At 43.1% G+C, this 27,770-nt stretch overlaps 3 protein-coding genes across 11 annotated transcripts in view; 2 read left to right on the top strand and 1 right to left on the bottom strand.

The window, feature by feature from the left end:
- The window catches only part of FLVCR2 (FLVCR choline and putative heme transporter 2), a 33,878-nt gene extending 32,501 nt beyond the window's left edge, over positions 1–1,377 (top strand). The window contains exon 11 of the mRNA XM_085225588.1: positions 106–1,377. Coding sequence (XP_085081714.1) covers positions 106–162 — 57 coding nt within the window. The 3' untranslated portion in view covers positions 163–1,377. The remainder of the gene's footprint in view (positions 1–105) is intronic.
- Positions 1,378–2,013: 636 nt separating this feature from the next.
- Positions 2,014–3,783, bottom strand: ERG28 (ergosterol biosynthesis 28 homolog). 2 transcript variants are annotated; one of them, XM_085225357.1, is made up of 5 exons: positions 3,472–3,783; positions 3,296–3,386; positions 2,691–2,809; positions 2,438–2,536; positions 2,014–2,302 (listed from the first exon to the last, which is right to left on the bottom strand). In XM_085225357.1, exons 1-4 carry the CDS (start codon positions 3,602–3,604, stop codon positions 2,457–2,459), a joined length of 423 nt encoding a protein of 140 aa, XP_085081483.1. In that variant the 5' UTR covers positions 3,605–3,783; the 3' UTR covers positions 2,014–2,302; positions 2,438–2,456. The 2 variants fall into 2 exon arrangements, with proteins under 2 accessions (XP_085081483.1, XP_085081482.1); XM_085225356.1 differs by having other exon boundaries at positions 2,014–2,536.
- Positions 3,784–3,822: 39 nt separating this feature from the next.
- The window catches only part of TTLL5 (tubulin tyrosine ligase like 5), a 121,634-nt gene continuing 97,686 nt past the window's right edge, over positions 3,823–27,770 (top strand). For 4 of the 8 annotated variants that reach the window (XR_014883661.1, XR_014883662.1, XR_014883663.1 and 1 more), the window contains exons 1-11: positions 3,823–3,971; positions 4,302–4,472; positions 6,518–6,627; positions 8,578–8,660; positions 9,385–9,491; positions 10,070–10,200; positions 10,713–10,795; positions 13,491–13,560; positions 13,879–13,963; positions 25,646–25,747; positions 25,860–25,951. Coding sequence is in view for 5 of the 8 variants with exons in the window: in XM_085225344.1 (XP_085081470.1) it covers positions 4,384–4,472; positions 6,518–6,627; positions 8,578–8,660; positions 9,385–9,491; positions 10,070–10,200; positions 10,713–10,795; positions 13,491–13,560; positions 13,879–13,963; positions 25,646–25,747; positions 25,860–25,951 (952 nt within the window). In the remaining 3 variants the exon portion in view is untranslated. The remainder of the gene's footprint in view (positions 3,972–4,301; positions 4,473–6,517; positions 6,628–8,577; positions 8,661–9,384; positions 9,492–10,069; positions 10,201–10,712; positions 10,796–13,490; positions 13,561–13,878; positions 13,964–25,645; positions 25,748–25,859; positions 25,952–27,770) is intronic. The other 4 variants (XM_085225340.1, XM_085225342.1, XM_085225341.1 and 1 more) reach the window with 1 other exon arrangement.

The following is a 27,770-nucleotide window of genomic DNA, read 5'->3' on the forward strand; positions in this document are numbered from 1 at the left end:
AAGTGGGGAGCTGTGAATGAGCCAGCCTCTGGCCTGCTGGTCTCTGAAGCCAAAGTGTGGCCACCCAGGATCCTAACCTATTCTTTTTCTCTCTCTGACTTGCAGAAAGTGATGCCAGAAGCCTGTGCTGTTCCCATAGCCCTTGAGGAGTCAAAGCTGTGAAAAAGAGGGGTGGCAGAGCTGGGAGATACGGGACACCACCCTGCCCTCATTCTCACCCTTGCTAGCTCCACCATCCTGTTACATGTGAATTCTGGCAGAGGGGCATCTGGGAACTGCTTGTAGAGCATGACAGAGTGAAACAAGGAGTTGCTCCCTTCAGTTATACCTCTACACCTTGCTGTTCTGGAGACTGTGTTGAGTGAGAAGAAAAGTTGGGAAAAGTCACTGCTCCCCTTCACCCCATGTATGCTTGGAAGAAAAGCACACGTTCTCAGAAAAGCCCCAGTTGCAGGCGAGTCCTGAGCAGGTGAGGGTGGCACCTTGCATGTGGTCTGTGCCTCCTCTCCCAGGGAAGCAATGACATAGAATGCCAGAGCTGGACTGTGAGCAGCCCTGGGAGAGCTGTGACCTGGTTCTCAGGAAGGGAGATTGCACTGAGTGCCTGTGATACCCTCCATGTTGCACAGGTGATGGTAGGGGGTAACACCAGCCAATCTGTGCAAAGCAGTGCAACTGCCAGTGCCAGCTTTTTATATGTGGCTGTAGATAAAGATCCACCTAGAATTCACTTGGGTTGCTCTAATTGTCCTGTATAGTAGGAATAATGAGAGAGACCAATAGATCTACTACTAGAGGCAAAGGTTAGTGTTGTGGCTACAACCTGAGCCCAGATCAGCCCTGGGCTAACAGCAGGAGTGACTCAAAGCAAGGCTGAGGATCATATCTTCCTCCTTAATGATGAAGTGCCTTTTGCAACTTTTAACACTACACAAAAGCCTTTGTGGAATATCAGATGACTTGTCAGGGCAACGTTACCCTGCACTGCTATGGTGAGGTGTTTTCAGCATAGTGGGAATGAGTATGAAGGCTTCCACTTTACTAGAAGCCTTCTTAAACACCAGCATATGAGACAGAACTGCGGGTATCTCCCAGTCACAAACATAGACCCTCAAAACCCTTTTCCTTCCTTTCCAGCATCCATCCCTTGGTGGAGACGTGAAGTGTCCTTATACAATATCGTACAGTTACACACGTGTTTCCTACTGGAAAAAAAACCACAAATGCAGACTGGATGAAAATATATTAAAAAGATTCCTTTTTTTGATAGTTTGGGATTGAGGATGTGGTCTAAAATGGCTTTTAAAATATAATTTTTATATGAAATAAAAACATTTCAAGTATGATACTTTTGTATCATAGAGTTGAAACTCTCAATTTGTGTTTTTTGTTGTTGTTGTTTTTTTTTTAGTAGCCTGAAATGCAGAATAGAAAAAATCATTTATTTGCCCACTGCTACTGTTACACACTTATCTTCCTTTTATTTTTCCCCTTCTCCCTCCCAGGGATAGGCTTCTCCCCTAGCAGCTTCTGCAGGTTCCTTCCTACCTTTTGTACGCTGCCCATCTGCTCTGGACATTCTGTCATCTAGCTCTAAGCAACCTGTTCCAGTTTGTTCGTTGTTACAGTTGCTGGTCACTGCAAAGGAAGCTCAATCCTTGCTCCTGATGCATGCAGTTTGTTGCCACTAGAATGCTGCAGCAGTGAGAGCTGCAACAACTCTCTTTGGGCGTGTGTGATATGTTCAGTCAGACCTGGAGCTTTGGTGGAAGGGACTCAGTGAATGATACAGGTGCTGTAAAGCAGGATAATGTCCTACAACATGCGACAGCACACTGCTGAACTTGCCACCTTGTTTTCTCAGCCATTGCCCAGTGACCTTGAATACCTCCCTGCGCCAGGGACTATCTGCCCTCTGTGCTCCACAGTGAGGACAAGAGCACACTAAAACCACTTGTTCCAAAGTTGAAGAGCATTTACCTGCTGCTGAGTAGCACAAATACAGACATTGCATCTGTTTTCTGTCATTTATTAGAAATGGCCCCTGCAGAACACACACATGCAAGTTACACAGTTGGACCACAGCAGCACACATTTCTTTTTCCTATCCAAAGCGTTCAGTGGACCCTGGGTGGCTCTGTACCTCCTCCTCATGGGTGCAGCAGGGGCAGGCCTTAGCATTTTCATAGGCATGCCCAAGGCACTCCCTGCCCTGCAGGGAGGCAGCCACCAAGTGCTCCCTGCAAGCTTGGACAGGTTCCTGTGGGGGCTTGTCTTTGACACCAGTCAGCTGAAATGTTGCCTGGACAAGATAAAACACTCAGTAGTGAAGGATGATTGACAGAGTCCAACATCAATCTGCCACTAGGACTGCCATTCTGGAGAAGTTCAGAGCTTTAGTGGAAGTTTGGCAGTGAGAACAGGAGATGACGCTGACCTTTACAGTGCTCTCAGCCTCAGTTTTTCTTCTTATTTTCTGACTGTGCTTCTACCTCTAGGTACTGTAGCCCGATCAGCATCCCCAAGATAGAGAAACCTGTGATGGAGATAAAGCATGAGTTGTATAAAAAAAAAAAGGCTGCACAGATGGGACACGCTGAACCTCCTCCTTGCCCCACAGATAGTTCTTAGGGAGCTGAGAACTCCACGAGATGTTGGGGATGCGAGGCAGGATGTGGGGCTCTGCTTACTTGCTACCATGAGGGGTGCCATGACTCCAATCGTCAAGGCTGCAGTATGGTAAATGAAGACTTCAGAGAGGAAGTGAACAAGGGCCATGAAGAAGGTGAAGAGCGTGATGTAGTAGAGGCTGTTGGAGCAGAAAGAAGCAGGTTAGCAAACTCGCAGCACCAGGACGACAGGCAGGAAAGCCACACGCCGCCTGCTCTCGTCCTCGCTGTGGAGCACAGAGGGCAATCGGTCCCCGGTGCAGGGAGGTACTAAAGGTCACTGGGCAATGGCTGGGAAAACAGGATGGCGTGTTCAGTGGTGTGCTGTCACTGGCGTTATCTGCCTGGAGGCAAGCAAAGGGGCAGAGCGAGGGCGAGGCGCCGGTGGTATAGGAAGCAGGAGGGCACACGAAATAGGGTGAGAACCGGCTGAGCCGAGGAACGGGGCGACAAGACAGGGCTGACTAAGGGCGCGTCACTCGGGACATCTTCCCACTGTCTCTCCACTACCCCCTGTGGGACAGCGGCGGGCTCCTCCGGCCCCGCACGGCTCTGCCCGGCGACACGCGGCCCTCGGAGCGCGGCACCCAGCCTTGCCCCGCCCGCGCCCGGCACCGCCCACGTACGTTTGGTTGCGGATGTCGATGGCGCACAGGCAGCGGATCACCGAGGACAGCAGCGTCCAGATGCCGAACGTCCGCGCCTGCAGGCCGTTCACTACGCACAAGGAGGGGAAAACCGCGGTGAGGAGCGCTCCAGCCAACGGGGAGGGCTTCCCGCCGGCTGGAGGCCGAGCCCTTACCGAGACCGGGGCTGCCGGTATAGAGCTTCTCCGAGAGGAAGCTGTGGTCGCGGAAGCTCTGCAGCGTGTTCCCGGCGGCGATGACGGACACCATGACGAGCCAGCTGCGCAACACGTTCAGGAAGCGGCTCATCCTGCTGCCGCTTCCGCCGCCGCCGCGGCCCCGCGCGGCGCTCCCGCACCGGGGCTCCGACCCGCGCCGCCCTCCTGCTCTCCCATTGGCTGCGGGCGTACCGCTCCACGCGCGCGCCACGCGGGCGCGAGGGCCCCTCCGCCAATCGAAGGCCGCGCCGCGCGGGGCCCGGTCCCGCCCCCTCGCTGCCGGTCGGTCGGGGTGGCGGAAGCGCCGCGCGTGCGCGCTGGAGCGGGAGGGACGACGCCGGAGGCGCACGCGCAGTGAGGGCGGGGCGGGGCCGGCCGCCGCCGGTTGTTGTAGTAACGGGGAAGCGGCGGGAGTGGCCACCGGATCGGGCCGTGCCGATGGGGCTATGAAGAAGCGGGTACGGCGCGCGGGAAGCCGGCCCCGCGGCGCCGGGGCCGGAGAGGCGGCTCTCGGGGCGCCTCTTCTGAGGCTGCTGGGCAGGCCGGGGCTCGACCGCCCCATCGGGTGTGGCAGCCCCGGGGGCTGCTTCCAGCCCGGAGGGCCGTTGGAGCGTGGGGAATGCGCGGAACGGGCGGGGCGCGTCTCTGGGGCGAGGCTGCGGGGCTGGGGGGGGCTGGTGGGCGCGGGCCGGGAGCGCCCGGGCCGTGCGGCCCGGCTGGAGCTGTGCGGCACTCGGCTCTCGCTGCCCGGCCCGGCTGCGCGCTCAGGGCGTTAATTCGTGTTGCAGGTAACAGCCTGTCACATCCCTGGGATCTGTAGGAGGGATCTCTGAGGCCGCCGAGCCGGCTGCATGAGAGCGCCCGGAGGAGATGCCGGCGGGCATGGCTCGGGGACTGGAGGAAAGCGGCTCGTCCTCGGAGGAGGAGGAAGAGGAGGAAGATGCTGGAGACGAGCTGCAGTAAGTGGGGAACAAACTCATTCTTAGCTCTTGCTGTGTTCCTTCCCCTTGGTCCTACCTGTGGAGGAGCTTGTTGGTTCTGGTCGTGTCTATGGGCTGTGGGCAGGCAGCATACGTTTAGAGCCTGAAAGCACCACGTTCTTCAGAGCTGGCGTGCAGCTGGGCTGCTCTAAACGTTCTGATTTCTTTGATATCCTTCTGTCATGCTCCTGAGCTGGGAAATTCCTTGATGATACATAAGAAAATGATGGATGTTGTGCCCTTCTTTGTTTGTTTAGTTTTTAATTCCATTTAGAGAAGGGAAACGTATTTCGCAGTGGACTGAAACACGATGTTATGTGCCATTTTTTAAAAACTGTCTTGTGAGAGCTTTAATATTTCTGCTTAGCTTCTGGGGCCCCTATTAATGTCTAGTGTATGTCTGTTTTTATTTTTACTTGGGAAGGAATTGCTCTCTTCTTCTTTCTCAAAGTGAAATCCCATTTCTGCTTCAGCTCACCTACTTTAGTATGTCTTGTTTGTTTTCTTTTTATTACATATTGTGACCTAGTGTCCAGCTGCAAACAGCAGTGCCTTACTGCCCTTGTAGAGAGATATCACTTTATTCTAAGTAGTTGGCTTGGGATTGCCAGACTCTTATGGATGAATAGCTCAACAACTGCCTTTGACTAGAATGTGTCTGCATGAAGTGACTAAGTGTCACGCTAGGAATGAATGACTGTCACCTGGAAGACTGCTTGAGCCTTGGTAGCCTTACTGCAAATCCTCAGGGCAGGCTTAACGTAAAGTCCCCTTCTGTTGCCTCAGCTCATTTCCCACTTACATAAGGCTCTGTTCTGCAGTGTGAATTCTGGATTCCTCCTGTCTTCCAGTCAGAATAGCTAACTGCATACCTTCAGTTATTTCTGAAAGTAGCAGAAGCAGCTGGTGGGGTTGTAAACTTGGTTTGTCAGGGGGTAACTTGGTAAAGAGGATCAAGGTTACGCTGAAGAAGATTTATTTTGTCACAGCATCAGGAAGTTGTCCTTTATCTCTGTTCCTGCATTGTAAGTGAAGGATGTGTTTTGTCTTCTGTAGTGTCTCCAAACCTTTGATGACAATAATCTTGCGTGTTCAAATGCCAAATACGTCTGTCTAGCATCGTGCCGGTCTTTCAGTTTCTTTTTATCTGTGTAGATAGACATAGGTATCTCCCCAGCCCCTCTGTTTCGGTTTCCTGTTAACTTTTTTATGGCTCTGTTTCTATGAGCAGGAAGTAACATGAAGCTTTATCTGCTTCAGCAGGTTGATGAGTTTGCTTTCTGTCATCTTAGGCTTTTATATAATTAATTTTAACTTTCAGTATGCATGTCCTTAATGAGGACATGATAGTTTCCAACACAGACTCAATCTTTTGGGCAGAACAGATCCCTGTGTAGCAAGCTGTAGCTGACTTGAATGGCTGGCCGGGAGCATCGTTGTTAAATTCTGGGCTTGCATGTCACTGCATTTGGCAGAAATTTAAAAAGGAGGGACCAACAAATTCATGGATCGTGTGGAGCCAAATCTCTTCCAGTCTGTCAAATTCTACACGAGTGCCCTTTTGCTCCTCTCAGAGTCTCTGATTACAAGCAGGAAGTATGCTCAGATTTGCATAATTTTTTTAAATCGGAGACTGGAATTGGCATTGTAATGTTTGACTGTGTGGATATCAGTAATTATAGTCTGTCCTGAACTATAGATCTCGTTCTCAGACTTTAATTCAAGAGAACATGTTGCTGTGGAAATCTGTGAAGCTTCTTCCACATCGTACTCAATAAAATCAATATAAATTAAGCAAAATTCCCATTTAAAATGGCACGAGCTACCTATGGAGAGGGTGATTTAGAAGATTCATTTTATAGCTGAGTACACCGGAGTGCTTAGCGTGTGCCTGTCTGCGTGTCCTGCCTGTGGGCTAGCCGGGCAAGCGTGGGCAAGTATGGAGAACTGCTGCATCATCGCGGTAACCACTGTGTGCGTGTGAGGTTCAGCATCTGCTAGTGCTAACTATCTTGCTGTTTTAGGGATCATCCGTGCATCAGGTGGACTGGTGGCGGCTGCAGGCGGATCCCCATCTTCGTGTTTCATGCTGATGCCATTCTGACAAACGACAGCTACCTCCGCCTGATTGGAGGTGGGTGCAGCAATTTAATGGCTTTTGGCCTGAAGGTGTGAAGCAGAAAATCTCTTACCTGGATGTTCCCTCTCTTTGTAGGGAAGCGGGCATGCTAGGCACGGACTTCTAATCTTATTGTCTCTGAGCACTGAGACATTCAGAAATGCTTGGTTGGTCAGCAAATGTTTACTGTATATTTAGATTGTGCTATGTGCCTATTTTTGCCTTTCTGATGAGTTTGAGTTGGAACCGCTTGGTTGCAAATCATATTTGAAGGTTGTGCCACTTATGGCCATAAGATAAACTGACTGATTGATTGCTGAGAACTTAAAATCAATCCTGATTGATTTATGTGATTATGTGAGTTTTATGAGGGCTTCATCAGGAAATGAGAGTCTCCACCCCCCCACCTCCCCTCCAAATTACCACCTCCCGTGATAATAACAGTAGTAAGCTTTAATAGCAAGTCTGTGCCTCAGAGGCTGGCAAGTTTGAGTAAGGCTGTAAGTCTATGATTGCTGTTGTAGCAGCTCTGCCATCAGGAGACCAAACCTGTCTAGTGTCAAATAAGGAAGAGCTTCTATATAAGGCAAAGTTATTATAAAGAGTTGCTCCAGATTGTGAGAGTTAGTACTGGTGGGTGTGTGCAGCTGGGAACTCATTCTAGATGTGCTGAGTTAGGGAAAACTGAAAATTCTCCCAGGTTTTTTGATGCTGACACCTCTTTCTTCTCTTGCTTCTCCCTTTCTTTGATAATTGGTGCACTCATTTCTAATGTCCTAGCTGATTAGAAGTGCTCCTGGCTCCTTTGGGTAAGGGGTGGAGGTGACTTGTGTGTAGAAACTCCTGATCTTTTTGATGTGAGTTACAAACATGCTTGGTGGTGGCAGAAACTGAAGGTGATTGTACTTTGTATTCTAATTGAAGTCTAGTATCTTTCTGCTTTTCCTCAGGCCGTGGGTCTTTTTTTTTTTTTTTTTTTTTTTTTTTTTTTTTTCCAATTGAACAAGTTTACTATGGGATAGCACAACTTCTTACGTTTCCTTTAGAGCTTTATCCAGTCCTGGATGATACTTCTACTCTTTTCTTTAGACTTATCTTTATTGGTAGAACTTGTTTCCCGAGGCTTTATCTAACATTCATCTTTCTGTTCCTGGTTTGAAGTCATTTGTAAAGTACCTTTTTCAAGTGATTCTGTTCTAGTTCTGTGATTTCTGCCTCTACTTTCTTCGCACTCATTTATGGATTAACAAATCCTTTTGTACTACAGCTTTTGGTGTATCTTATGCTCCAGTGCTGCTTACTGAGTTTGTTTTTATGATTTTTCTATTTAAGTTATTTTTTTCACCTAACACTTGCCTTATTTATTTCTTACTATTTTTCCCCAGTTATGTATTGGAAGATGAACACAGTTTAACGATACATGAACAAAATCTCGTAGTGTTTTGTTTTGGTCTTATATGGCCACTTCTTAGGTCTTAAAAGCTAGCCACATCAATGAGGGGTAGATAGCTTGAGTGCTTTCAGCTGGGGATACCAGTCTTCAGCTGAGAAGAAATCATTCTTTGGAGTGTTATAAAGCAGAAGAGCTGTTTAAAAAAGAAAAGGAGGAAAAAAAAACAAACCAACACAGCAGCAAAAAAAACCCTCACCCCAATACATAGATCTGTGCACTTGTTAGCATGGTTTTCATTTTGGTACAATGGGGTTCAGTGACACAGTAGTGTTATACCTGTGGACAGGTGTAAATTACTTCAGTGCCACAGAGTTAATGTCTCAAGAGATATACAGGCATTTCCCCCCACTCTTTGCCTGCTACATGCAGCTACTGTGTGGATGCTTCACTGTAGATTAAGTGCAGCTGTACTAAGCCCTATCGTGCTCTTCTTTATTTCTTGGTAGTGTAGGTAACTTCAGTTAATTTTTTCTAGGTGCAGACTCTAATATTGTGTCTTTTTCCCTGTTAAGAACGTTATCACTTGTCCTATAAGATTGTACGAACGGACAGCCGCCTGGTCCGAAGCATACTGACTGCACATGGATTCCATGAGGTGAGTGCTGGGCTGGAACGTGTGTGAATATATATTTGTTTCTACGTCAAGTTATAACAAGGAAGATTCTTGTGAAGCCTCTCAGTGATGGTTTGTTTCCCCCCCCCTTTCTACCACTGCCCTTTGTGTTTTGTCAGTCAGATAGGAAATATGTTGTGAAGTCTGCAAAATCAGTGAGAAAAGGGATATCAAGATTGTGTGTTTCTCTTCTTGCTTTAGAGCACTGCCTCATACCTTTAGGAAGATCTGATAACTTTTGCCTCTCAACCTTTACAAGCTAACAAGTGTTCTTGTAGTGTTTTATATTTGTCTCCTAGCACCTGCCTTGCTCAGAATGTCCTGTCTGCAGCTTATGACAATTTGAGAGAACCTTTGGATGGTAGTTTTTCTACTGAATAAAGCAAAGTTGGGAAATTTGATCTTTCAGGTTTCCTGGAGAAATCCGAAGTGCTTTATAAATTGGATTTAGACAGTCTATAAAAAGAACAGAATTACAAGCCTGTTTAAAAAAAACCAGTATGTTTATTTTCTCACATCACTGTATAGTAGCTTAGGACAAGAATCTGGCTAATACCCAATTCTATAGGTGGGTAGAGGAAACTGTCTTAAACTGGAATGGCTCTGGTCCCACAGATGCAAGGACACAGTCTATAGGACAAACAGTGGTTCTTCTCACTATTTCCATGGTTTTTATGTGTGGGTTTCTTGTGTTGCCCTTTCTTAGGTACACCCTAATAGCAGCGATTATAATCTCATGTGGACAGGATCACACTTGAAGCCCTACCTGCTGCGTTCCCTTACAGATATTCAGAAAGTGAATCATTTTCCCAGGTAAGGTCTTGATAACAGATTTTGTTGAATGTCTTTGTCACGGTTTGTAGTAATGTGAGCATAGCTTTTTTTTTTTTTTTTTTTTTTTAAGATAAAGGTATTTATCATACTTTAAAGTCCCAGCAGTCTGAACTTGTGCCACATGCTGTTTTCATTCTGGGAATTTGAGTGAGATATGTGAGTTTTAAGTGCATGTCTATAGCCTAAATATTGATTTATTCTCCAATCCTCTCTACTTGATGAGAAAAGTAAAGTGTTTGGGAGCATGGAGTTCTTAGTTGTAGTTATACGCCACTGATTTACAAACAAGTTTACAAACACCATTGTAACTATTTGCTTCATTCCCTTTTGAGCATAGCTAGAGGCACTACAGATGAGAATGGTTATTAATACATCCATAGAATAGAGAAAGTAAAACAGAAGAGTAGCTGTAATTTAAGGTGGAGGCCTATGACAGGAATGCAGATGTGTTAGTAACAGGCTGTTGCAGTGTGTCTGGTTTTTTTTTGATTTGTTTCTTGTTTTGTTATCTTTTATTCTGGGGAAAAAATAACAAGTTTCTTGTTCTGGATCTTCAGGTCATATGAACTGACACGAAAGGACAGACTTTACAAGAATGTCAGTCGTATGCAGCTGTCCCATGGATTCAAGACGTTCCATATCTTACCTCAGACCTTTATTCTCCCAGCAGAGTACCAGGAGTTCTGCAGTAAGTTAAGAATTGCTAGTGATACCCAGACCTAAAGCAAAGTAACTAGCTAGGGGGAGGGGTATTACTCTTGAGTATTCTAGTTTGTTGATCATTTCAGTGGTTGATGAGAGTGGAAAGGCAGTTGAAAATCTCACGTGATTTCTTTGTATTGTTTTTACTCTGCTGCCTATTCCATGCCAGTGTAAGTTCTCAAGAAGCTGATTGAGGGTTAGGGCTCCAGAATTGGTTTTCTTTGTTCACAGTGTTGATGATCGGCTTCATAGCATCCCTGACTAGTGTCTGGGAGTACAGAAGAGAAATGACAAATGAGTTACAGGGCAGAGAGAAGAGTATTGTCAGAGCAGGAAGAGTGTCAGTAATAATTGCAGTGATTCCTAAGGCGTAAAAATAAAGTAGATTGATCTCCTCCTGGAGTTCTCAAAGTCTCATGTTGAAGGCAACATTCTTACTCCTCTGTAAATAAGCCAAATGGAAGGTGTTTCAGACTTATGCTGTTTTCTTCTAACCAGGTACCTATTCTAAAGACAGAGGCCCATGGATAGTGAAGCCTGTAGCCTCTTCCAGGGGTCGAGGTGTCTACCTGATAAACAATGTAAGTACTTACCAAAAGGATTGTTTTTCATAGAGTCATTCATGGAATGACTTGGGTTGGAAAGAATCTCAAAGATCATCTAGTTTCAACCCCCCTGCTGTGGGCAGGGTCACCAGTCGCTAAACCAGGCTGCCCAGAGCCACATCCAGCCTGGCCTTGAATGCCTCCAGGAATGGGGCATCCACAACCTCTCTGGGCAACACATTCCAGTGCATCACCACCACTTTTCAGTAACGTTGTCTACAAAACTGTGTCAGCTTCCATATGAGGGGCATGGAAACAGCTAAGCAGACAATGGCCATGCTCTGGATTTCAACAGTGCGTTAATGCGCAGTTTAACAGTCCAGAGCAGCTGGCATAGCTTGTCCTGGCCTTTGTGTAACCAAAAGCAAACTATTTCTTTGTACTCTGCACTTACCTTGCAGCTTGTATGGTGCTTTTGAGTCTTGGCTTACTAGCAGCGAGTTCATATTTTCTGAGACAGTATGGAAACTGTGCTGCTTCATACTTTCTTTTGTGTCTTCATACTTTCTTTTGTGTCTTCATACTTTCTTTTGTGTCTTCATACTTTCTTTTGTGTCTTCATACTTTCTTTTGTGTCTTCATACTTTCTTTTGTGTCTTCATACTTTCTTTTGTGTCTTCATACTTTCTTTTGTGTCTTCATACTTTCTTTTGTGTCTTCATACTTTCTTTTGTGTCTTCATACTTTCTTTTGTGTCTTCATACTTTCTTTTGTGTCTTCATACTTTCTTTTGTGTCTTCATACTTTCTTTTGTGTCTTCATACTTTCTTTTGTGTCTTCATACTTTCTTTTGTGTCTTCATACTTTCTTTTGTGTCTTCATACTTTCTTTTGTGTCTTCATACTTTCTTTTGTGTCTTCATACTTTCTTTTGTGTCTTCATACTTTCTTTTGTGTCTTCATACTTTCTTTTGTGTCTTCATACTTTCTTTTGTGTCTTCATACTTCTTTTGTGTCTTCATACTTTCTTTTGTGTCTTCATACTTTCTTTTGTGTCTGACAGTGGGCTGACTTTAGGAAGATTCCCAGAAATCTCTTTGGTTATTTGCCCTTTGCAACCTAAACAGTCCTCAAAAAGTGTCCTCTTCTTAACCCTGGAAAAGACCAGCTAAGATGAAGCCATATGTGACTCAGTAAGATGTGTATCAGTCTTAAGAGTTTTGTTACCTGAATGCCAGTGTACCTTAATTGAGATGTAAAGAGGATTATTCTTTGAATTCGGTATGTTGGTCATAGTGTTACGTTGCCTTTTTGGGACTTTGCAGGGGTTAGGCTGTCATAGGTAACAAATATATCTGGGTAGGAGCCAGAATACACGAGGATATTCCAATAAATATTCACAGCAGCAAAACTGACTGGTGAGTTATTTTGTTTTCACTTCACTCACTTAGCCTCCCCTGCACAGAAGGGGTCATGCTGCTTCATCTGTTCTCTACCTGGATCCCTTCCCATAAAATAAAAGAATAATTTGCCAAGTGTATGAAGTAAGTATTTCCAGAGCTGCACTCAGCTTTTTCTTTGCTTGAAAGAGAAGAATGAGCTCAGGCTTTTATGGCAGTTAGCCATGAATTGGGAAAAAGACCCTTCTGGGATCAGTCTCCCTTTGTGTAAATCTGTTCCAGAAACATTTCAGCTAGCTTAGCCCAAAGGTTTCATTTTCCTTCACTGTGATTCCATTAAGGGAGTGTCTTCTAGAATCTTATCACAGTGGCTTTTTTTTTTAAAACAAACAAAACTCTCAGTTTCTCTGGTCCGTAGTAAACATACTGTCATTTTTGGGATGTGCTGAGGGAATTTGAGTTTGTTCCTTTGTATTATTGGGATGCATATATATATATATACCTAAGTTGCCTACTCCTTACACTGATAAAGCTGAGTACCTGCAAAACTGAATAAAGCCAGGGTGATGGGGTTCTCTCTTGGAAACTGTTTTATAAGAAATTGTTACCATGAGTAGGTATAACTGGTTACAAGGAGATAAAGCTTTTACTCCTTGCTTTGTACAAGTCTTTCAACAGGTCCCATGACTTTGTGATGTATTTTTATTGTATATAGAGCTTTCTGTTCTTACCTACAAGGGTAGCTTCTTTTTCGTACTGAGTCCCTGTTATGAACTGACCCTCAGTAGAAGCTATCTACTCATGCAGTCAAAAGGCTTGGATACTAGTCATAAAGATCACAAGCTGAGGAGTCATTTTCTTCACCTGTGACACTTTCACTAGTGATAGTAACATTCTTTCCTGAGCCTTGTAAGTAAATCCCTCCTCTATGTGTCTGCTTAAGTGCTTAGGAAACAGACAACAGCAGGCATTTCTCATTTTCTTTCTCTTGCCTCTTTTATGTTATTTTGCCATGGGGCTGTTAAACCTGCAGTTCACTCTAAGGAGTACTTCACTGGGAGATTCGGTGGTCTTTTTAATGTAATCATTCTCAGGCTTCTTGTTAGGATCTCATTACTGAAAGTGTTTTGTGACTGACTGTTGGTTTTTCATTGTTGTTTTGTGAGGGGAGGTGTTTATGGTCGTATTATCCCACCCTCTGACATAACACTTGATACAAAGTGGTTTTAGGAGGTGGAAGCTGGAAGGAAAATTGGTAGGTTTGATCTTGTGATCTTGTTACTCGTTGAGCCTCCTGATTTTCTCACTCTTGGATTCTCTATTCTTTTGTAGCCAAATCAGATTGTATTGGAAGACAACATCCTGGTTTCTCGTTACATCAGCAACCCCCTGCTCATAGATGGTGAGTATGCTTCAGAATTGCTCTTGCTTTCATGCACTCTTCTTTCTAGGAACTGAAGAGCTCTGCAACCTTTGCAGGAATTTAGTTGATTGAGTCGTCTATCTTACGCTAGTACCAGGAGGAGAAAAAAAAAAAAAGTAAATGGAAAATTCCTTGAAATTGGGAAGCTTTTCAGTTAGAAAGGCTTCAAGCATCATATGTCAGCAGCAGGTAATGGTTTATTCCTCCCATTGCTTTTAAAGTCTGTTGTATTTTCTCAACTGGTTATGATATATGAAAGGTATTTGCAGTCACTGACTTCTGACAACTTCATTTCAGATTTCAAATTTGATGTGCGCCTGTATGTTCTGGTTACATCCTATGATCCACTTGTCATCTATCTCTATGAGGAAGGATTGGCCAGGTAGGGGAGGTTTGTTATTTCCTCAGTGTACATGCACTCTGATCAACACACATGTTGGCTTCCTTCTCTAATTCTGAACTAGTGGCAAATAAGAGAGGGAAGTGCTACTTCTGGCATTCTGCAAAAAAATTTTTAAGTATGTTATATTTCATTGCACTTTGTCTAGTGAGCTTTCTTTATATAGATTAGGGGGTCTTTAGTGAGGGATTTTATTACATAAGGAAGTAATAAAGCAGATTTTCAACTTTAGATAGTGGAATGGCCACACACCATTATTGAAGTATTGATTCTAAAGATGAGATTCTTCTTGAATCCATTTTGTACTCTTCATGCCCCTTCTTCATTCTCTCGGTATAGGAGCATATAAGGTGAAGAGAAACCTTTTCAGTTTCTATATAATGATAAATTAAAAAACATTTAGAAACCTGTTGATCTTTGCAATCTTAAATACTTTCAAATTGTATTTTAAATTTTATGTCAGCATTTGTATTTTCTACACTATCAAATGTTTTAACTTAGCTAATTTATCATCCTTTCCCTGGTAGAGGTCAACTTTCTTTTGAATTTAAGAAAGGTAATGAAGATTCCGAGGAGGAAGGCTTATCTGCCAAAAATGCCTTTTTCCCAACAGGAAACTTGATGTGGGCTGTTCTGTGTGTCCTGCAGGTGGCACTAGTGGTCTTCAATTTTAGTGATTTGGATTTTTCCCATCCTTTGGATTTCCAAATTCAGATTCTTGGTGGGAGGTGAAGATCTCTGTGCTACTGGATTTTGGCTTCCTGTTTAGCACTTGGCCTACCATTTAACACTGTGGTGTTAAGTGCTGGGGGAGACCCCTTTATTGCCTCATGTGGTGTAATGCTTTGGTTTAAGGCTGGGACAAAATTTCTGTGAGGAGGGGGCGGAAATGCCTTAACCTTTGGGAGAAGAACCTAGTTGCTACTTTCTACTCAGAAAAAAGCAGTGCTTGAAAGAGTAATATGTAGCAGAGAACAGGGAGGTAATGGGCCTCATATAAAAGGCAGCATTAAAGGAATCTGAGGGGCAACCCACCAACAGAACAAAGCAATCTGTTTTAGGGACCTGCAATAGTGAATATGGTCTTTGCTTTCTGAAAGCATAGGTAGTCATTGAAGTGTAGTTGGAGTGGCATTTTCTGGGTTACTCTTCTGAAATGCTCTCTTTTTTTCCCCCTATTTCCTTCTTCTAGCTTGTCTGAGAGGTAATATTTCCCTCCAGTCTTAGGCTTTGCATATTTCTAACATGAGAGGAACCTGACTACTTCAGGAACTGAAGTACTGACTACTATTGGAACCTCTACTAGAAAAGAAGTGCTATCGGAATCATAAGATGCATGATCTTTTTGCAAAGGGACAGATTTGATATTGTATGTTTGTGATTTGATATTTAGCTAGATACTTCCCTAGGCTTGGCTTCTCTTGGCATAGCTAGACTTGCAAGTTGTGATCTAGACAGGAACATGAGGCCTCAATGCCAAGAAGAAGAAAGGGGCTATGGATACAGCCTGGATGACTGTGAAAGAGTGAAAATTTCCTTTGAAGGAGATATGAAGGCTATATATTCAGAGATACATAGCAAAGCTTTCAGCTCTTGCTGGTTGATTTGTACTTGAAATACTGAATAACAGCTTGATTTGTTGTGGTTTAAGTTCTCTTTTTCAAGGCAGTTTTTTTGGCAGATGTTGACTGTAGAACTTCTTGTCCTTTATCTTCTGGAAGCATATTGCCAGTGCCCATGTCAGCTTCCTTTTGTAGCAACCTACCTACTTTCTCCCTCACAGAATAAGCAGTACTTACTACGTAATCTTAGATAATCATCAGATATCAGACTTCTGGAGACTTATTAGGAAGGGTAGCATGAATGGGTTCTGTGTTTCAGTTTTTCATTACAATATAACCTTTCTGGTCTTGCCATCATCTAAATTGATCATCTGTGTTTGGCAGCCTGGAGAACTCTGCATTGCATTGAAGCTATAGATTTGAATTGACCAGCTGAAGCATATATTCTAGAATGAATGATACTCTTGATAAGCTTAGTCCAGGTTTGCCCAAGTGTATAACTCAATCATCTGATCTTATGTTAAAAATCTGTTGTTTTGTCTGACTTCTTAAAATATGTGATAAAATATATTTATTGCTGTACCTTTTAAATTCTAGTATGAATAGGAAGTGAAGTGTTAATAAACTAGAGTCTTAATTAGAGGCTGACCTCAGAAAATGCTTTTAAAGTTGACTCACCATACCCAAGGAATAGTTACATGGTCATTAGCAGGTGGAAGCCCCAAGGCTGTTCTTATGGCAGCTGTTGAATTGGTGGATTGTGTGGTTTTTTGGAGGGGCATACTTCAAAGAATAGCAAGCCTATTGTGCTTGAAGTGAAGAGGATGTGGGGAGTGCTCCCTCCAACAGTACGGGCTGCTCCTTGCCCATGTTACCAACTAGGGGTGAGGTGCTTCTCAGTCTCCCATGTGATTTTTTCCCCTTTTCCTAGATATCTCCATGTGAGATGGAAAGGAGTCTGATCCTGTCTTGCTTAGTGCCTGCTGAAAGAGTGGGCCTTGACACATGGTAGTAGTTCATAGTGAAATGTCTCTGTTTTCAGGATACTTCTCCGTAGCCTCTTTCTTGCCTAAGCTGCAAGATTTGATGCACTTCAGAGCCTAAGTGGCTTGAAGGGCATTAATCCAGTGGGAATTTGTTAGTCATGTTTACACTGAAACTGAAAAAATAGATCAGGAAATAATAATAATAATAAAAAAAAAAGCAACACTGAGCTGAAAACCAAGCCTTCTTGCAAAGGCCTCCAAGGAGCAGCAGCTGGGGAGGAAACCTTCCAGGGTGACTTGAGACACTCATCGCAGCTGGGCTTCCCAGTGCTGTCATGAGCAGCCTTCCTGCTGCCTGAGCTCCCACCACCCCATGACAGAACCCCTCCTTCGGTAGCCTGGCTTCCTAATTAGCACTGGCTCCACTGGGATATTTACCTTTTCTGTGCTGGATTCCTGTGGTTTCCAAGGAATTCAGGTGTTTGCTATGAGCCAAGAAATTCACATTACCTCACAGGCTGTGCTTAGATCAGAGTGTGCTGCACAGCCTGATCCCCTCCTTGCAGTAACTCCTGTCAGACCTCTGCAGCTGGAAGAATGCATTTTGTTTCTACATGGGCACTTGGGAGTAAACTGCAACCACTTAGATAGACATCACCTTGCATGGAAGCTGTGGAGCAGTGTTTCATTAGGCACCTCCTCTGAGCTTTGGGCCAGTGAGTTAGTGCATACAGACTGGAGGGCTTCTACTGCTTCCTTCCTTCTGTTAAGAGAAGCAGGGTTTGAATGACCGAAGGGAAGGATAGATCCATCTGCACATAGTTGATAGTACATTTTTATTGAGAAAATCGTATGTATACACACACCCGTTAGCTCATTTTAGATTGTTGTTTACCTTAAATTTGCTTGTGTAAAATTAAGTATTTGAGCATAAAGCTGCCACTGTTTGTAACGCAGTGGGGGTGTGTAATCAATATATATGTAACATTACTTTAACATAAAAATACATATTGTGTTTGTACGTTTATGTGTATATATACTGCATATGCATGTATATACATAGCTTGCTCCAAAAGTAATGTCTTCTATTTATTCATGTGGAAACTACAACAGATACAAAGAGCACTACTTCATAGTATTTTGTAGCTGAGAATTTGCTCTATTTTTCAACATAGTTGCTGCCATTAGTCCTGCATTTTTCCCAGTGATGAAGAAGAGCCTGTATGCTGCGCTTGTAAAAATCTGCACCAGAGGAGGTGACTTGCTGTTGCCACAGCTGAAACACACCACCCACTGTCTACTATGTTCACATCCACTCTTTGGTCTCAACAGATGTTCAGCAAGCATCAATGAATGTCAGTGGGTTCAATTTTTTTCCTCATGGAGTAATTCAGTTCCGTACTTCCATCTCAGGTGCCATTTTGTCAGTGTGGTCAAGATTGGAAGACTGGTTATCATCTAGTCTAAATCCCTTGTGCAAGTGGGGCCACTCAGATCTCGTTGCTCAGAACCATCTGAGCATTAAGCATCTCTATGCATAGGGACTCTACAACCTCTCTGGGCAACCTCATTAGTGCACGGTCACCCTTGAAATGATACGTTACGTTTCTTTGGTTCAACAAACCTGCTAAGGACAGTGTGTGCATTGAAACTCACAAATTTGTTCTGAACATATTTTTTAAAATCATCAAAACAAAACAAACAAAAAAAAAAAAAAACACAAAACCCCCAAGTCTTTTCTTTTCCCTGCCTGTTCTGGGAAGATTGCTCCTGGATCTTGTTCTTTAACACAGAACTCCTTGCACCGTTTTATCTATCTTGGTTGGGGAAACTGCCATAGGAGAGAAACTCCCTTTTTTTTTTTTTTTTTTAAATATATATCTTTTGCAAGGTGTGCTGTCTATTCTTGCTCTCTTCCTAACTGATGTATCAGATAGATGCTGTTAAATAAATAATGTTGTTGATGAGAGATTGTGATGTTCTCTATGGGTTCTTGTCCGTTGAACAGTTACCTCAGGGATGCTTGGTTCTTTTGGTCCTGACCTCAGCAGCAGTTCATGAGAACTGTAGAGAGAATGAGGCAACCAGTGGTGCAAACAAACTTCTGTGTGGCCTATTCCCTAAGCAAAATGGCAGCCAGTATACTAACAGGGAAGCTAGAATCTATTTACTGGAGGACGAGGGGGGAAGGGGAGGAAAAATAGATTGAGGAAGTGACTCCAAGTATAAAATGTGAGGCGCGTGCTTATAGAAACACTGTACTGGTGTTTTTCCAGGACATTTAGGCAGGAGCTCTGTGTGTAGTCATGGAAAAGACTGTCGTAATGTGTGCTTTTTCTATAGCACTTGTTTGAGAGAAAAGGGATTAAGTATTCTTTCCTTTCTCCCACTCCAGGGTCTTTTCTCTTCTCCTCCTCCTTTCCCAGGCTCTGGCTAGATGTCTCAAGCGTTCCAGAGCTGCCAAGTTTTATGCAAACCCGTGCAACCGCTTCTGTAAATATTTAATGATCCAGTTTATGTATTTGCAAATTGACTTGCATCTGACAAACTTCACCTTGTGGTCAGTTCACTTCCCGGAGGAGTACTGAGAATAAGAGCAATGTGCAACCCCTCAGGTAGTTTCCTGCCTGAATGAGTGGTAGTTAAATGGTAGGCTGTTTATACTAGGGCAGTGTAAGGATGAGAGTTGGGGCAAGTAAAACTTTGGGGTAGTATGGTGAATTTGGGAATTTTTGGAGGTAAGTGCAGGCTCTGTGGTGTGTGTGTTAGATTGTTGGGTCAAGGGGCAGAAATTGTGCACGTCACTTGTGGAGTAGGTGGGCTACATGGTGGGAAGAGAGGGCAGTAGTGGTTCAATATCTCAATACCAAAGGTGATTTTTGACAAGGGAAGTGTGTTGCGTGAGAGGGAGGCAAAGGGCTGGGATACCTCTGGGTAATTTAGTGTTAACCTGGTGACTGCAGATTTTCCTGGATTCCTCTGAAGGTATTAGTAAGGGTTTCTCCCTTTGTGTGTTTGTTCCTGCTGGTTAGACTAGCTGCTGCCACTACTACCATCCTGCCACTGCTTGCTTTTGATTGCTCTTTCCCTTTCTGTGGTCCAGTGGAAAATGCAGCCAACGGGAAGGCAAATGCATTCTTGTTGAAGGTGAGCATTGTGCAGTTGCGGGTAAAGGGGACTAGTTTTTGCCTTTGGCTTGAGCTGGCATGTACCTTTGTGACTGGCAGGTGAGTTGCAAGAAGGTGTGTTCTGTTAGAACTGTTGAGTATATGAGCGCCGCTTTTCTATTCTGGTTTTAAATTCAGTATTGAAGGGGATCTACTCTGTCCTGAGGAAAGAGAAAGTGCAGTGGAAGGAGTGAAGGCTGCAAGGGCTGTTTGTAATGTGATTGCTGCTGCTTCTGCCCAGGAGGCTGGATTGCTGGCAGCAATTTGAGTGGAAACTGAAGAGCGCACAGTCAACCTCAGTTTAACCTTTTTTGTTTCCAGCTGCAGTCTTGGGGAAGAAGCTCCCTCAGAATGGTTCTGTCTAGAAGCTGTTGGAATCTAATCTCTTGTATATCATGCTAGGAGGTGTCCTTAATTTTGTTAACTTATCTCTTTCCTCAGGTTTTTAAAAAGCAAGATTCATCAGAAGGGAAGAGTCTGAGAGAATGGTAGTGTAGCAAGGCCAGGGAAACAAGCTGTTGAAAGTGATTCTCTCACTTGTTTGGTGTGAGCAGTGAATACAGTTACATCTGTGAGCAATAGCATGTGTGTGATGTCATATTGGGCTTATGTGGCGAGGTTTTGGTAGCAGTGTGCTGCAGGGGTGGCCTCTGTGAGCAGAATACAGCAGCTAGCTCCTCCATGTCAGATCAGAGCCAGCTCCAGAAGGGACCCCTGGGAGAGCAGATTTAAGAAAGGAAAAAAATGTAAGAGCAGCTGGGAGAAAGTGGTATGGTAGAGCTGAGCTACCTGTCAGTGTGAAAGCACCACAATACATAGCACAGAGGTGACCCAGGCTAGTGCTGTGGTAGGGAACTATTCCTTCTTCCTCTGTCTGTTCCCATCCCCCATCAACAGCCACTGTCAAATGAAAACTTGTGCTTGAGAAATTGTGTTATGGAAAAAACAAATTTGAGTTCAAACCAAAACAAAGCAGATATCCTTTTGATGGTGGATGTAGAGCAGCAGAAATTCCGTTTTTGACCATCTCTGTAAGATTTCATATTCTTAGCAGAAAGAACTTACATTTTACATGAGATAGAAGAAATAGCACATCTGCTTGCACTGCGCTGAAGTGACAGTTTTGTCTAATTAGTAGTGGAAAATTCAACTGTTCCTAGACCTTTTTTTTCTTCTTTTTTTTCTTTTTCGTCTTTTTTTCTTTTTCTTTTTTTTTCTTTTTCTTTTTTTTTTCTTTTTCTTTTTTTTTTTTCTTTTTCTTCTTTTTTTTCTTTTTCTTCTTTTTCAAGTCCTACAGGAAAATTCTTTTTAAGAATTCAAAGCAGTGCGAATTTAGCAGTTGAACCACGCAGGACACACAAGTTTACCTACCAGCAATACAGAACAGCGAGTGTTGGCTTTCTTTAACACAAAGCATTTTGTGTAGTTCCTGGCTTGGACAGGATTGGTACAGGGGGAAAATGAGAGTGACCTGAAGCAGAGCAAGAAGGGGGTGGGGGGTGGTAGTGAGCACAAGATGGCATCTTTGAAGATTTTTGTTTGATAAAATAGCCTCCTTTGGCTGAAGATGCGCCTCTCTGTGTGGATACATTGGCCTGTAATTTCAGAGTATTCTTGGACTCCTGGCTGACTGCAGGCTCCCACATAGCAGCATCTACCAGTAATACTTTGGCTAGGAAACAGTCCTATCCTGGCGGATGATGACCTGGCTTCAGTTATTTGTGCCTTCATCACTGTTTGGCTGGATTATAGCAATATGAGATACCTGGGCATGGAGCCTTTAGTGCTTAGGAAAACAGCTTGTACAGAATGTTGCAACATGTGCTTATGGTAAATTGTGTTACAGGGAAAATATCAGACTTGGCCTTTACTTTCTGTGACACCTTCCCATATAGTTTTTAAACTGTTTATAGGATCTTGGCCCTTATCTTTTAGTTGATAAATGTTCAAGGTTTGGGTCTATAAAGGGTTACTGGTGCTTTTTAATGACATGGACAGAAGCTTGATCATCCTCTGAAAGACTGAAAGACTTAATAAAAGCTTATTCTAGTCTCAGGAAGTTCTGCAAGAAGATTTTACAAACACTGAATTTTTCCTGCTTTCCAATCTTACTGGCCTGTTCCTCCGACCTTACTGTATCTAAAAATTTCTAATTTTTTGTTGGAGCAAGACATTCTGTAGCATACAAGTCTCTTTCCTGGAGGGACCAAGCGCAGCAGGTACTTTACCTTGTTACTTTACTGTTTACTTAACTTCACTGTTACTTTAGCCTTGTTACTGCTTTGGAAGAGAAGTGCAGTGACGTGTTATATAAAAAGCTGAGGAACTGTGAAGTGCTGAAGGTAATTGTAACTAGCGATAGCAATGCTCTGCCATTCCAAGCAAGTGCTGATTTCTTGTAAGAGGTTTGGGCTATTGCCAGTCCTGTATTTATGTACAGTACAATACGAGTACACTGGAATCTCTTCTGAATCATCAATTCCTATGGAAATGTAAATCCTATGATAACATCTTTCTTAGGGAATGCTACTCAGACCAACTAATGAATCAGGATGGTCTCTGTAGAAGGAAGTTAATGCAAGCCTTTGAAAGTTAACAAACTGCTGTTTAGAAGTTATCTGCTAGGGGTTGATATTCTCATGTTTCTGATTACGTACATAATTGACAGCACCGACAACAACAGAAGTGCAGTGAGACTAATTGTGCACTGCTTGAAAGTACTGAAGGAGCTCTGACTTTCTGAAATAGCTTGCTGCCTATGCTTTGTCTTCCAGGACCTGGCTGAAAGTGTGTTACCAACAGGTGCTTTCAGTATGCTGCTGAAAGGTGATTGTTAAGGTGGAGATGATGAAGTCTTGATTAAGAATCAAATACATAATAGGATTGTTAGTATTTTCAAAGCAGAAGAGCTAAATCCAGGAAACTTACAGTTAAACTGAAAAGAAATACTAATATTTTAAGCTGTGGAAATTTGTGGAAAGGGAATCCAAGCTTTCAAGCTACGTTCTGTTGCCAACTGCTCTAACTTCATGTATAGTTAAAGCTGAGAAAAATATGGTGAAAGATTATGCTGTTTTTTTTTTTTTTTAAACTTGCCACTCCGTTGCCAAGTGAAGGGTTTTTTTTCTGCTCCCACTTGTGTATTTAAAAATAAGTTTAATTTGACATGCATCTTTATGAATTTACTTGTATTGTTCCTGGAGTGGGGAGAGATTTCTCAAAATGGCTATCAAATGAGGGCATTAGTGGCTTCAGTTTCACTGAGAAGTGAGGTTTTTGGCAGTTCTTTCTGAAGAAAAGATTATTGTACAACTTGTTGGATATTCTTGTATACTTCGATTTCTTCTGAACTGTGGAGAACAATAGGGGAAAGATAAAGAGAGATGGCATTAATAAAGTGAAGGGAGTTGCTTTTTTTTCTTCTTTCAAGTTCATTGTGCATCCAGATTCTCCAGATTCCTTTCCCTTTCTCCTTCCTCCATTTTTTTGATCCTTTTCCTGCTTCAAGGGTTCATCAAATACACTGTTCCTCTCTTGGAAATGACTTGGTCTTCTGGCTTGGTGCTTTCTTTCACTCTTGCTACTCTTAGTGTAGCATATGTTTTACTTCCACTTTATCTTATCTTCTTCCCTTTATCTCTTCTGAGATATTAACTTCTTAAACTATAGTAGTATAGGAGAACAGCTGGAATGAAGAAGATGGAGGCATGGGATTTTTGTTGTTGTTTTGGATGGGCTTTTATTTATTGATTTATTTTTGGTCAGCTGAGAATTTGGGGTATGTGGGATTGTTGATTGTTTTTTTTCTTTTTGATAGTTCTGCCAGTCAAATGGCCTGATTCTGTTCTTGAGCTTTTGTTTAAAGTATTTTATCAAAAATCTGAGGCTGAAAGTATATTGTGAAAAAGGAAATAGTGGCATAAAGGATAAGAAAATTATTTTGTTGCACTTGATGGCAGGTCCATGTGGTTCTAGAATGTTACCAATGTGGCCACAAATGGTATTATCCTCTGCTTAATATTTGTTTTATTTCAAGTTAATCAGTGGCTGATCTTAAAGTGAAGACGCTGCTCTGTGTTCTGACTGTAGAGCCTAACAGCCTCCTTTATCATACCCAGAAGAAAGTGCGTCTGTATCTGATTGAAAGTTAATTGGTATCCTTCTATATTTGCTCAAGTGTTCTGTCAGTTAGATCTGTGAACTTATCTGACTTGCCTGTGGCTGCACAATTTGTGAAATGAATCAAGGAGAATGGCTGGAACATGCATGTGAGCAGGCACTGAGCTTTTAGGTGCAGTATATCCTTAGACTGACAAAGGCTGATTGTGCAACTACGTGTTTAGAACTGTTTCTTCTGTCCAAGATGCAATTTTAAATGCTTTAAACTGGCGTAGCCGTCAGAAGAAACAGTTCTGCACTCTTCCTGGTGCTATTTGGATTTTCCTGTTGACCTTTTCCTGATAGAGGTATGTGATCAGTTCCCCTTTGGCTGCACAATATGAGCTATGATGGAGGAGTAGCCTGGGCAGCTGTACTAGAGCTTGGTTGTGGGAAGCTTCTTTCCCTCCCCAAGACACATCTATTGTTTCAACGTTCCGTCAACTTCTTCCTAAACAAGCATGCTTTTCATAAGGTTGAGTGCAATTTTGTGCCTTACTCCTGTACACATTCGGGGCTACTGCTGTCCCCTGTGTTCTTTTACCCCAAGCCTTTCTGCGTGGTGAACTGATCTGATTTGTTAACAGCTCGGCGCAAAAAGGCTGTTTTTAGGTGACATGCTGTGCAGTGACAGACACTCTTCACTCTTTTGCAAGTGCAGATAAAGTGAATCTGAGTAGCTGAGCAAAGAGAATACGGGTACTGAAAAAAAAATTCTGACTGACTCCATTTGTAGTTATATGTCTACTGTTCTCTCTACTTCTTCACTCCCAGAACAAAAGCAAAATAAAAAATAAATAAAAAGCAATCTCTCCAGCTAAAACCTGTCTTTTTCAGTTGGATCAGTTCTTTGGTTCATTTCAGTGCAAACATCTCTGATGACAAGATATGGCTAAGAGGGTGTTAATGGATTACTTGGTTGCAGTACAGGTAATTAATGCCTTTTAATTAGAAAGTCACCACTGATATCAATAGAAAAACAGGCTGCTTAAACTGTAGTACTGCTGACTGTAACAGGGTTCAGACTAACGAGCTGAATGAGATAGCAGTGACTTCTCTGATTCTGACTTGCTCCTGATTGCAGTCCATTTGTCCTTTCCTTCTGCTCAAGTCAGATGACATCTTTGGGATATGAAAGGATTGCATAGTCCCCAACACCCTGGAGTAGGTGCTGCCTTGTTGGGCAAATTGATCTGGCCTGCAGGTTCTGTCTCTCGTTTCCTTACTTATTCTTGAGAAAGAGAATTGACAGTTGTAGGATTTACAGTCAGCAGTGATAGAAATCTATTCCCGTGATCAACCTTTCCTAAGGCATCTGTGGAGTACAGAAGAACTCAACTGTGTTTGTAAGAGACTTCAGGGAATATTAGCTGTAATATGCACGTATAGCATACCTGTTGTATGTGTGTATGCATTTCCCAGGACTGGTGGATATTACACATTCATGGTATCTCCCAATGTGAAATTGTAGGGGCTGTGGTGCTAAAGCTAAGTGGCCTGAATTGAAGCAGCCAAGAAAAAAATGTGTCTAGCACATATAGGTCTGGAAAACTCCCAAGAGAATAAATTGAACTCCCTGCTGTAAGACACTGAAAAATAAATGAAATGTGTCTGAATGTGACCCTAAAGTGTATTTTATTTTATTTTGGTCAGGAGAGGTTGGATTTGATGAAGTCAGGTTGCTTACATCCTCTCCCTAGATGCTGGAGTCAAATGGTCTGTGTAATAGATTGTATTTAGCAAGCGTATTGCTCATTCTAGAAACACTATAAATCCTTTCCCTCTTTTCAGGTTTGCAACTGTGAGGTATGACCAGACATCTAAGAACATTAAAAACCAATTTATGCATCTGACCAACTACAGTGTCAACAAGAAGAGTGGAGATTATGTCAGGTACTTGAAAAATGGAACTTAATTTCTAGAAGCTGGGTCAGCTTACCTCGGTCTAAGGTTGGTACCAGTCCTCAGTTATGCCATTGGTGTAAACTTAACTTGTTTATTTTAGCTGTGATGATCCTGAAGTGGAAGATTATGGAAATAAGTGGAGCATGAGCGCAATGCTGAGGTACTTAAAACAAGAGGGGAGAGACACTGCAGGTCAGTAGAGATTGTATTGTTTTATTCCTTCATTAGATCTTAATCATCCCACAAGTGCGAATCGTAAGAAGTCAGGGAAGAGCCATAATGAATCCCATTTAGCATCAGAGCAGGGTGGAGGGAAGCGTTGTTCCTTACAGCCTTCTCACTACAGTTGTGCACTTATTCTCTATCTCTAGAGATGAGTCCTATCCCCAGAGGTAAGGCCTGTCTCCTTCCCTTTTGCAAATAGTATTCTGAGCTTTTCACAGGGTATGTTTCTTAATATTTTTACCTACATTTCCCGTTTCTTAAGGTCATTCCATCCCTTCTAAAAGCCTCCCTCCCTCTCCTGCTCCCATGGCCTGTTCAGTCTGATGAGTGACCAACCTCTGGAGAGCTGTGCCAGTTTGAATGACTCTTGGATGTGGTGTCATCTTTCCATGGCTCAGGTTTTTGCTGAGTGTTTTCATTTCAGTCTGTGTTTCATATAAAGTTGCTCCCTCTTCCCCACCTTTGCCAGGTCTGCTGGGAGTAAATGCATATGCAGAGCAGAATCCAGGTATATCCTTTAAGTGATAAATTACCTGTGATACTGAGCCATCAGTTACACTACTGATAGCAGCTGTGCCCATCCTGCGACTGCTGCCAGGGAAGACTTAGATGGTGTAGGAAGGGGCTTGAATCTGGCGTTCAGATGGAAGTAGACTTTTTCCCCATCACGTGTCTGCGTGGCTGTCCAATTACTTATACCATATACCATACATTTTCAGTCAGCTCTGTAGATGTAGTTCTTAATATTGATAAGTCCTGTTCCACTGCCCTCTTCATGTAAAAGATGTGCTCTTAAGTAAAATGCTCAGCAATATGAGCAGGCTGCTCTGTAACTCTTGTTACAAAACTACTTGCACCTTTCTCTGATGTATCTGGTTCTGGTCATAGGAAGGCAGAACTCTGGCTGGAGAGTGCTGATTCTGCCTGGGCTGGCAAGTTTTTTGTGCTCTGAGATGTTTATGTGCACTTACATTCCCATGCTTTGTTGCTTCCACTTAGGCTTCCTGTGACATAGAAGCTGACATCTGAATTTGCTTGCATGCTCATTCAGGTCCCTGTATGTCATCAGCTAAACACAAAAAATAGTAATTGTATGTCTAAATCAAACTCTTTAGTCAAGTGATTGGTACTGGATGTTTTTTGGGACAGGGATTTCCAAATGTTTGCGTGAGTTTGCTGGAGGTTTTGATGTGTTTGCTTGTGTTTCCTTTGAGTGGTGAGAGAGGTTATGCTATCATCCTTATGGATTGTCAGACTAGGACTCTAATGTTTGCTCCTTCCCCCCCCCTCACTCCTCTGTTGTTTGTCCTTGAAAACAGAAACTATGTTCTTTCTGTTGCATGATTGATCCCAAATTGAGTGTAGGATCCAGGTCTGTATCTAATGTGCATCTTTGCCTGCCTTTTGCTCCCTGTTTCAACTCTGCTTCCTATTTCTGAGCTCTGTTTGTGGGCTTATACAAGAGCTGGAGAGAGCTTTGTAACTGAAGCTGCAGGTTATAGGTAGGACTGGGAGCTGCCAATAGTTGTATCATTTTGAAGAAATTTGTAAGTCATAGTCTGGAACAGCTGCTTTAGAGGAAGGTGCAATATCATGGAACATGTATTACATGGAAGTCCACAACAAAAAAATATTTTGTACTTTAGTGGCTGTGGTTTAAAGGCTTACCTTGCTAATACACTCTTGCTTAATCTTTCCTAATATCCTGAGAGAGCAATGATCAGACTCCAGCTGACTTGTGCTGATGTGCTTGCCACATGTTTCTGTTTACTTGCATTGTACTTAC

This window comes from Meleagris gallopavo, chromosome 5 (assembly GCF_905368555.1).
Source record: "Meleagris gallopavo chromosome 5, MGAL_WU_HG_1.1, whole genome shotgun sequence".
NCBI classification, from domain to species: Eukaryota; Metazoa; Chordata; class Aves; order Galliformes; family Phasianidae; genus Meleagris; species Meleagris gallopavo.